Consider the following 11047-nt stretch of genomic DNA (forward strand, 5'->3'; position numbering starts at 1 on the left):
ACCATATCTATATAAATACATATAAATCTCTACCTATTTTTATCTCCCTTATTCTCAGACTGTTATGTGTCAAGAGGAAGTCTGAACTGTACTCTGATAAATATGACAATAAAGTGCTCAAATCATTTTTTCATCCATTGTGTTCATTTGGTATAAGTAGCTACACTTTAAACGTCCACCAGAGGCCGCCAAAATACGCCTGGGGAACCCGGAAGTGGAAATGTACAATTATAGACACAGCAGTGAAGAATTGAAAATAGATTTGTTAAATTCAACTTTAAATTATTTAAGAGATCAACAGTGTCCTTCACAAAATCATCCACTCTTCAAGTATTATTATCATTTCATAATCTTCAGCAAAGACGCTCGACTTCTAAGGTGGAATAAAGAAATGCATTTTGCCATTTTGAAGATAACAAGTTTAGCATCATAGGTTGACTGTAATACATGTTATTAAATCCATTATTAAAGCAGTTAACAGTAATAAAAGTAGAAAAGCCCAATCAAATAGAAATCTTTTTTACATTTTCCTTAAACCACAAAGTTATTAAATGATCTAACAAAATTCACCTTCGCACAGAGAAGTTATCGAACTGAGCCAGCTCGAAAGAGTGAGTTCCGATGGCGGCCCAGCCGTTCTTTGGTGCCGAGACGAGCGTGTTCTTCCACAGTGTGTTCGCGTCCAGCTGCACCGACGCAAACTGACCCTGCAGAGAAGAGATGGAACCCTCGGTCACCTCACGACAACAAGTAAAGAGCAGAAAAGTGTGTCTAAAATAAAATGATATAATTTTTGTATTTACAATTTACTTAAAATATTCACTGCGTTCATTCATTTTTGTGTTGTAATAAAACACGGTGGCAATAGAATTCCAGGCGATGACTGAGGACAAGAGGATACAGTCGACTCCAGCGGCTTTTAAAGCTGATGTTTGGACATATTTAGTTTTCAAAACCAAAAAGCAGTTACGACTTTGTCAAGAGTCATGTGGTCTGTAAATACTGCAACACAAGAGTCAAGTACTCGACAATACTACACATACACTCGCCAACTCAGATCATCTGACACCAACCTTCTGACCCCCATCACAAGATCAAAACACCGCACCACAGGAGACAGAGTTTCTGCCATTTCTGCCCCAACCCTCTGGAACTCCCTCCCCCTAAACATCCGAAACTCAGACTCCATAAACTCATTCAAAAGCCAACTCAAAACTCACCTCTTCAAGAAAGCATACGACCCCTGACTCCCATACCATACCTGATCCTATTTTGAATTTGTTTTCGTGTTTTTTTTTTTGTTGTATATTCTATGCAATGTGAAGTGTCTTTGAGTGACCTCCAAAAAAGCACTATACAAAACCTATTAATTATTATATATTCTTGTTACTACAGTATCACTATATATTACGATATATTGTGAAACTTTTGATTTTGTTGATTATTTACTTTTATTCATTTATTTTCTTGAATGTCTTATTTAATGTCCTTTCAACCGTCTTCATGTTTTGCCTCTTGGGTCTGAGAGGAGTACAATTTAATGTATGCTGTATGTCTTGATACAAGTATATTTAAAAGTAAATAACTTGAACACTGTAGGAACAAGGCTCCGGTCATATAACCATATTATTGCCAATACAACCCCCTATAGTCATGGCACTTTCTCCAGACTGAGTCAGATGATTGAGACACGTTTTATATTCCTAACGTCAAAAACTATACGCGTTTATTGTAGGGTGTAAGAAAGTATTCATATGGCGATAGATCCACAATATCCTTTCCATGATACTGTATCAATATATGACAACACTGTATCGATTATTTGTGAAAAGTAATTAATTTTAAATACAATATATATATACATACATTTTTTCATATTTGGCTTGCAAATAATATTTTATGTTTTTCCATTTTTTTATTGTTTATAGTTAAATATTCTGTGTTTAAAGTAAAATATTTCAATTTTTTACAATTAACATGCACATATTCAAACCATTTGTTCATTTTTGTGTTGCAATTAAATTCCAGCCACTAGATGGCAGCAGTCATGACATCCTTCCCGGCTAAAGGAACAATGAATGTGTTAAAGCGCATGAGGACACTTACATGAACAGTGAGCGAGATGGTGTACCAAGTGTTTGCACTTGTTCCCGACTCTCCCTTCGCCAAAACGCTGAGACCAGCTGCAGAACAGAAGAAGTAACAAACGGGTCAGAAGAAGAAAAAAAACTTCTGCTCGCACCAGACCATCATCAGAACCGACCGAGATCCTCCGTCACTTTGTATGTGCCGTTTGAAAACACCCAGAAGAAGACGCCCTTGGCGCTGCGCACCAGCTGTCCTCCCTTGTCCACCCTCGCCGCCACGAAGACGCCTCCTTCCCCGACCGTCTCCATGAGGACGTCGCATGTGACGGTGGAATTCTGCCTGAGAGGAGATCGAAAAGTTAACATCGAAAACTGATAATAAAGTGTAAGATTTGCATCAGAATAGTGAATGTAACATTTCAAATGTTGAAACCATTTAATATCGTTTTAATTATTTAATCCAATGATTTCTATATCAAAAGGTTGAATTATTTTTTAATTGAATTCAATCATTTCTATATTGAAAAGTGGAATTTGTTGGGATTTCTTTTAATAATTCAAATATTATATTTTAAAATTTGAATATTTTGTTTTAATTGATTCAATTTGATTGATTCATTGATTAAGTTGGTTCACATTTATTGGTGCAACAATTATTTGTATATTACTTTTAAAATGTTAATAAAAATGTATGCGGAAAATGTATTCTTGATTTATTAGAACATGAACATGAAACTGTGAAAATATTTGAATTTTGAAAATCAATTATTAATTCATTCATTTTCTAATACTTTATCCTTAACCGGGCTCTCAGGGAGACTGGAGACCATCCCAGTATCATAGGGTGAGAGGCAGGGGAAACCCTGGACAGGACACCAGTCTTTTGCAGGGCACACAAAGACAGACAACCATTCACACCCTCATACCTATGGACAATTTCCAAAGTTCTCAATCAACCTCTGTTTGTTTTTGGACTCTAGGAGGAAATCGGAGTGCCCGGAGTAAACCCACGCAACACGGGGAGAGTTCTAACATTTGAATTTTAGATTTAACCAGTCAATATTGTGACATACTAGAACTGACTGAACATCATCTCACCACTGGTAGTCTCCGATCACGCTGATGGTTTGGTCGGCGTCCGTCGCCCACGTCACCGGCCTGTCAGTCATGACCTGACGCAGGGTGAGGACGTGAGGTCCGCTGTCACTCAGGTTCACGAAATACTCGAACACTCCGGTCTGGTCGGCAAAGTTAGGAGCTTCGGAGAAAGGAGGGTTCCCTGCGAAAGAGGAGGTCGATTAGTCACAAGTCAGGGTAACAAGATTTTGGGAAAGTTTTCTTTTTATACAACAGAAATCCACAACTTTTTTGGCAACAGGTAACAGTTTAATGTCACCATTAGATTCACAGTAAAAACATAAAAATATATATATATATAAGTTTGTGTTTCACCAATTTTCACTAGTTTACGAATGTATTTTCTTAGTAAACTTGACTGAAACAAGCGTCTTGACGTGTTAAAAGTCACAAACTAATGTTACAGAATACTGTATACTAAATACAATGTAAAATAAAACACTTTTCAGAGAGTACTAATCAAAAAAATAAGTATATATATTTGTAGTATTGTCGAGTACTTGACTCTGGTGTTGCAGAATTTACAGACCACATGACTCTTGACGAAGTCGTAACTGCTTTCATTTTCATGTCCAAACATCAGCTTTAACTCTCGTGTTATCTCAGGGTCAAGGTGACCCGAAGGCTTTAAAACAAACCTGTTTTTGGTATCCTTTGGGTCAAGGAGAACAACCTCCATCATTGCATATGTATGTATGGAAACGAGAGAGGTTGAAAATAAAAAGGGTTGATAAAAAGCTGCTACTGTATCCTCTCATCCTCAGTCATCCCAAGGTTCTAGTGGGGTTTCTTTAATTTAGTACTTTCCATCGGGTTTTTTTAAGTGTATCAATATTTTCTTTTCTTTTTCACCCCTAGAAAATACTCGTTCTCTGAGGAAAACTGGTCCACAGGACCAAGTAGCGTCGACCCTCCATTAAGACGTGGTACTTACTGACGTTGAAATCGTCCTTGTAGGGAATAGGAAAAGGAGCAGAAGCAGGGGGGTCCGGGAAGGTCCCTTTTCTTCCCGAGGGAACGGTCGTCAGAGTGTAGACCTCATCTTCCAGAAGACTTATCGTGAAGGATCCGTCTGTAACCTGAGGAAACGTTCCATGAATGATCCTTCGTTCTCGTGGTCCGGGGCGCCTCACCTTCAGAGGACGGAGCTTCTCGAAGAAAGAAGGTTGTTTCGTCTTGAAGTTAAACTGTGAACGCCAGAGTTGAAGCTCCTTAATGGAAGCCTGGGGAAAACAAACGCCCAGAAATCAGACACTTTTATTTAAACACGGAGAACAAACGAGCGCCTACGAAGGATCCTTTGAGCTGGAAAGTGCTGTTCTGTGGCGTCACATTGAAGGGAGGCAGTGGAGGTCTGACGCACACCGAGTGATCGTGAGTCTGCAGACACAAGGAGAAAATACATCAACTCACCGACTCCTCAAACTTCTTCAGAGGCACTTACCATGGTTTCTATGACGACCGTGAGATTCCCTTTCCCGTCGGTCATCGCCACGTAACTCCCGCCGCCGTCCAGGTGTCCCACCGTCTGCAGGTAGAACCAGCCGGGCCTGCTGAACTGAGTGGTGTGAGCTGCAGGAATCATTTAAACGTTTAACATTTTCAAACTCTGAAATTGAACTGAACCGCTCGGCATCTCACCCGTGATCCAAACAGGCGAGTCCACGACATAGTGTCCGCTCCACGGCTCCTCCGCGGTCATCAGTCCGTCTCGACCGAACGGCAGGTCCTGGTAGTAGCTCGCCACCAGGTTCCAGCTGATGGTGCTGAAGATCAAGCAGATATTTTACTTCACATACAAGACAATTACAGACAATACCTGTATATATAATATTTGATGCATGCGGTCAAAGATATGAATCCACGTACGCGGTCATCTGTCCGTTGACGTAGTTCTGGTTGAGAATCCGAGCCCAGCAGCCTCCTCCCACCTCGTCGTTCAAGGTGCTGTAGTCTTCAGAGGACCAGAGCTTCTTCTGAGTCTTCAGGGCGTTTGGTACTGTTGTGGTTCCGGGGTAGTGGGCCCTGAAAGAATTGAAAATACACCAACTCAAAATAGCAATAATACATTATATATTATTATTATTATAATTATTATTATTGTATTACATGGACACGGTGAAGCAGTATTGGTAATAAATGTGATTAGAAATAAATATAAGATGACAAAACAAACAAACAAGAAAAGCATCAGTGTCGGGAAAGGACTTTGTACATCTGTATACACACAATATTCTTCCTCTGTTTGATTCACTTCTGACCAATGTGACGTATGGACGACAACAACTTGTAGAACTTTGATTTATGAGCAGAGTCAGACTGAAACACACAAGGGGCCAAAATATGTTGGCCATTACAGTCGTGAAGGGGACAAAATGTATATTTACATCAGATCCAGGCGAGTAAGGAAATATTGATACACTTACAATCTATATTAATTATTATATTTTTTTCATTTTTCGATTACTCTACAGCACTGTCTTGATTTACAAAATATTTCAAATATACAATTACATTTTATTTTCATATTAGTTATTTTATGGTTTATATTTCAGTAAAGTGTATGTATAAAATAATATAATACAATTTTTGTTTTTGTTTAAAATTAATATCCCAATATTCAAACCTTTTTTTTTTTCTTATTTGTGTAGAAATTAAACTTATGGCCGCTGGAGGGCAGCAGTCATCGCATCCTCCGCAGCAAAAGGAATCCTAAAATACCGAAAAATCCTGACTTGACTAAGGACGAGAGGATACAGTGGACTCCAGCATCTTTTAAAGCTGATGTTTGCATATATTGGTTTCAAAACAAATGAAAGCAGTTACGACTTCGTCAAGAGTCATGTGGTCTGTAAATTCTGCAACACCAGAGTCAAGTACTCGACAATACTACAAATATATCCTTGTTACTACAGTATCACATAATGTTATCGTCTTAAATCTTTAAATGTCACCATATCAACATGAACATTGATCTACTTTGATTTGGATTTTTTTTGCATTCAGAGTCAATTGACTGATTGTGAGAGAGAAGGTATTTACAGATTAACGCTGACACACAGGAGGAGTCACTCGTACCCAATCACATCTACTGCCTCGCTGAGCTCAGCGTCCAGCAGCACAGACAGGGCTATGGGCTCCCACAGGTTGTCACTTGCTATGATCCTGACTGTGTTCAGGCCATTTTTGTCCAGAGTGTAGCGCAGTAACTGAGTATCACAGGGACATGGGGAGAAGAAAACAAACATTCAACGTTGAGCTTCAATTCAACTGCCTGCTCGTAAAACCAAAGAAGTTGAAAATTGTCTTTATCTATAGAAGTATAAGTGCCATCAGAATGTTGATTTTTTTTTTTTTACATTTTATTGTTGGGACTAATTGTTTTTTCATTAATTGTTTCTTGTTTTTTTTTGCAAATTTCCTCCCACCTCAAATGTATACCAAGATTTGTATATTTAGGTTAAAAGTACAAATACAAATGAAAATGTACTTAATTTAGATGCGACACTAATAGACTCAGGGACTCATTCATTCCTCGTGTAATTAGGCTGTTAAATTCTGAGTTTGGGGGCAGGAGTGGAGTGAAAAGATGATATTCCATGTTTCTTTGATCCATGTTCTTTATCTTTAGACTTAGATTGTGTCATCTTGCACTTTGTTTTTATTGCACTTTGTTCTTGTTTATGAATTATCGTCTGTGTTGCTGTAAGCTGGAAAAACAGTTTCCAGAAGGAGACCTCCAGAGGATTAATAAAGTTTAAAGTATATCTAGCCATCTATAGAATTGGAATAATAAACTAAGAATTATTTTGAAAATCTTTTTTAATTCAATTATTTTAATTAAACCATTCAATACTCTGATATACTTCCATAATTACTGTCGTTGAATTAACGTACCGTGCATACCGTAGATGGACTTAATCTCTCTTTTATGGTATATATGTAACATCCGTTTAAATTAAATAAAAAATGTCCCTGTAAGGGAGAATTTACTCCTAAATTGTCATGTTTGGATAAAGGGTTTCAAACTGCATCATGCAAGGGAACAACATTTAAAAAGACAATAACAAAAAATGATGGACAAATACAAACAATAAATACTAAATAAGAGGCTTATTTAGATGCAAATTAATACAAATCATTTAAACAGATTCTACCCCGTATGTGTTTCCAGATTAAACTTTGGAAAGATTACACATTTATTTCCAGTAATGCAAAAAAAAAAATTAATTAATTATTTTTTCCTTTGGTGTTTCAGATACATTACAAAATAGAATAAAGACAAGAGACGTGCATATTGTACAGAGGTTAAAGAAAAGGTATTGAATTTTAAAAATAATGTAATAAATAAAACTGTGTTTATGGACAGCAGGAATAAACCTAATTCTTGAACATGATTTTACGACTCATAAATATCGACATATCTGCTAAGCAACATGGTTTAGTGAAACTAGTATCAAACCATCTCCAACTACTGTATATTACTGGTGAGATCATGAAGTAAATTCGGTCCACTCTTTTTACACCTAATGAGCCATAGAAAAATAGCCACCACATTGAGGTCAGATCGGACTAATGAGGGGGAAACCCTCTTTTCTCTTTCTGCAAATAAAAAATAAATAAATCTAAAGTGTTTTGGTGCGATTTGAAAGTCGCCTCTACTCACCCGATCACCTGCACCGCATGGTAAAGACCGGGGTCATCGACCATTGCTTTAGAAATGCTCCAGTCACCATCGGCGGCGATGATGCCCACATCGGTTAGACCCACTTTATCCAGGGTCTGCCGGAGCACCTTCGTGACACAGATATTGCTCTCAAGAGGAACCAAGACCACGAGTGACGAGCTCCACTGAACTCAATGTAAATGGCTTTTTTTCTTATATTTTAACACCAAAAAACCCTTAAACACGTGAACAAATGTATTCTTACCTTGATGTACTTGGTGTCAAAGTTGCGTTCATTCCAAATCTATTTAAAAAAAACGTGATTATTACTTTTAAATAAAATAAAAACAATTATTTTATTTTTACCTTGGTTGATATTGCTCTTTAAGAATAGAATTAATGATTCAAAACTCACTCCAACGTAGTTAATGTCCAAATTGTGGTACTGCTTTGCGCCGAGGATCCACTTCACCACGTACGCTGCAGTGATGTCTGGGTAGTCGTAGGGCCAGTTCTTGCCGTGACCCACCCATCCAGGAAAAGCCCACGGCAGACCTGTCACATGTGGATTAAAGTGACGTCAACAGGATGAAGTAGACGAGTAAATAATCACCTTCCATTCATGTCTCATTAAGACTAGATTTGTTGTTGTGAGGTTACTTTCTTTTTTTTAATTCTTTTTTTTATTCTTTTCTTCTAAATTTTTGTTTTCTTTAAACTTGTTTCATCTAGATTGCGATATTCACAATATTAATCCGTCATATTTATACCTTGTTTTTTTTTACCATCAATTTAATTTCGTTTGATGTGCGTTTTATTATTATTGAAATTCTCTTTATATATATTTTTTAAACGCATAATATATTTCCTTTTTTATATTGAACACTGACAACTTTATAGGACTCCATACATGAAGGTTAAACTACTTTGACTGTGAGCCAACCATCCGGAGGACCACGTAAAACGAGCGATCTTTTCTTACCTATTAGTTGGATCTCTGGGTTCCTTTTCTTCGCCTCCTTCATCAGCCACCACTCATAACCCCGGAAATAGTTCTCATCATTCTCATAGTGCATGTGCGAGGGCTCGGTTCCATCTTCAAAAAAGCACAACAGACAGTGTTTTGAGGAGCTTTACTAATGTTTCAGAAATGTCAAAATAAAACTGCATGAGAAAACCTCTACAATACTTCCTACACCTTTTCTGTTGTAAACCTTTGTTTGTCTTTACTTTAGTATATTTTATATTATTTTCTGAAGATGATAAAAGACATGTGAGGTCAATAATAACTAAGGCTGATGGGATTTTAGGGTTGATCATCGACCTGGCCTGGTGTAAAACTGCTATAAAAATGTTCCCTGAGCTGTAAAGTAGGAAGTGAATGTTTAGCCATGTATGTTCGATGACCTTAGAGCGTTTTAGTGTGTGTTTTAAGAAGGATTTCTAATATTGTAGTAATAAATAACAAACATAGATCACCTGTCGTTTGAGCATCGCCTCCGATTTCTACTTTCAGAATGTGTAAACTGGCACCAAAGTTGGGCTGAAAATACAAAACAACATCTTTGGCTTAGTGTTTTTTTTCCTCAAAAATATAGTGAGTGTTTTTTTCGTTTGTTACCTTGAAGAGAAAGTCCAAAATCTGGCTGCGGTACGGTTCAGCATAGTTCACTAGAAGACGAGAGGTGGCCTGAAACAAATAGTTAATCACATGATAGTCTTAGAATCAAATGTTTCATGGATTCTAAGCATTTATCAAGAAGTTATAGGCTATAAAAATATATATTTAAAAAAATTCAAGAAAAGATCAACTGAAATTATTTTTTTCCCAGCATTATAAAAGGGAATAAAAGGAAATACACAGATAAAAGATGTTTGTAACTTTTTCTGTTTTACTGAACTACTACTGCAGATGGCGCACTCGGATGACGAATGAGGAAACGAATGTGGGTCAAACCATTTTATCGAGGGGAGCACCGTGGGTGTTAAAATGCTACGTTTCGTCCGTGCGCTGTAGTTTTAAGTGAATATATCAGTGTAGTTATCAGTTACCAACTCAATAAAGACTGTGAAAAGTTACAGGTTAAACGTTTTATAACCATCAGTAAACTGGATCAAAACAAAACGACTCACCCCTCCGCCACTCAAACCGCCAATTCCGTCGAATTCTCGTCCTAAGCCCACGGAGTCGCTCAGCGTGTAAACATGACAGTCGTGAAGTTGCAGAAATAAAGTCAGAAGAAAAGCACGTTTGAGCAAAGATTCGTCCATGTTGACAAAAAACTCTTCAGATCATGGATCAGAGTTTGTGACATCAGGCGCCGCTTCTAGGGGCGGAGCCTGACCCGGAACAAGGAAGTCATGACTCTCCCAGAGTTCTTGTCTTTTTATTTTTGTCTTCTATATTTTTTGTTTTCTTCTTGTCTTCTATGTTTTTCCTTTTTATTTTTTTTTCTTGTCTTTTATGTATTTTTATCGTCTTATATTCATTTTTCTTTTCTTTTTATATTTTTTACCCCTTACTTCTATGTTTAAAATGTCACACTGAACAGACATATTTCTAAAAAATATTTTTTTGGGGCTGAATTCAACATTAGTACAAGTCCAGTAAAAGATACAATAAAATGTTTAATTCCAGAACAACTTTATTGAGAAAAAAATATTGCCCCCCAATGCAAAGTAAACCATAACCCTTTCCCACATGAAAAATATATTGTGATCTATAAGTATCTCAAAGAAAATGACACAGATATGTTTTAGTTTTTAAAACCTGATTTAAAAAGAATTAATTAATGTAGGAAAACAAATATTTAGAGTGACTTTTTAAATGTTATCGTTGAAGTTATATCTCATTTAAATAGTTATTTTTTTCTTCAATAATATCACTTTAATTTCAGTTTAATTCTTGAGGTTCACAAATGAAATCGCTTGTGATTAAACTTCTTCCATTTTAAGATGAAAAACAAAGTTGCATGATAATTTTGTGACTCCATGAAAAGACAGGAGTTTACATAACTATCGTTTTTCTTCATCTTTAATTGTTTTTCATTTCTTTTTTTTCTTCTTCACGAAAACCAATTTAAACTATCCATCTTTTAAATCTTGTAAAACATGTTTGTTAGTTAATGTAAATCTTTGGTTTTGTTATTGTTTCCTT

General features: G+C 36.7%; 1 protein-coding gene across 2 annotated transcripts; it reads right to left on the reverse strand.

Annotated features, from left to right (window-relative positions):
* Window positions 1–261: 261 nt before the first annotated feature.
* On the reverse strand, window positions 262–10222 carry LOC148059499 (galactocerebrosidase-like). 2 transcript variants are annotated; one of them, XM_087780865.1, is made up of 17 exons: window positions 10024–10222; window positions 9512–9580; window positions 9370–9433; window positions 8873–8986; window positions 8306–8445; window positions 8156–8194; window positions 6303–6433; window positions 5094–5249; window positions 4866–4990; window positions 4669–4796; window positions 4515–4604; window positions 4358–4447; window positions 4159–4303; window positions 3186–3366; window positions 2264–2427; window positions 2107–2183; window positions 262–707 (listed from the first exon to the last, which is right to left on the reverse strand). In XM_087780865.1, exons 1-17 carry the CDS (start codon window positions 10159–10161, stop codon window positions 567–569), a joined length of 1992 nt encoding a protein of 663 aa, XP_087636991.1. In that variant the 5' UTR covers window positions 10162–10222; the 3' UTR covers window positions 262–566. The 2 variants fall into 2 exon arrangements, with proteins under 2 accessions (XP_087636991.1, XP_087636992.1); XM_087780866.1 differs by lacking the exon at window positions 6303–6433 and adding an exon at window positions 7891–8018.
* Between the last annotated feature and the right edge of the window lie 825 nt (window positions 10223–11047).

The sequence above is a fragment of the Callionymus lyra genome, chromosome 19 (assembly GCF_982586985.1).
Source record: "Callionymus lyra chromosome 19, fCalLyr1.hap1.1, whole genome shotgun sequence".
NCBI classification, from domain to species: Eukaryota; Metazoa; Chordata; class Actinopteri; order Syngnathiformes; family Callionymidae; genus Callionymus; species Callionymus lyra.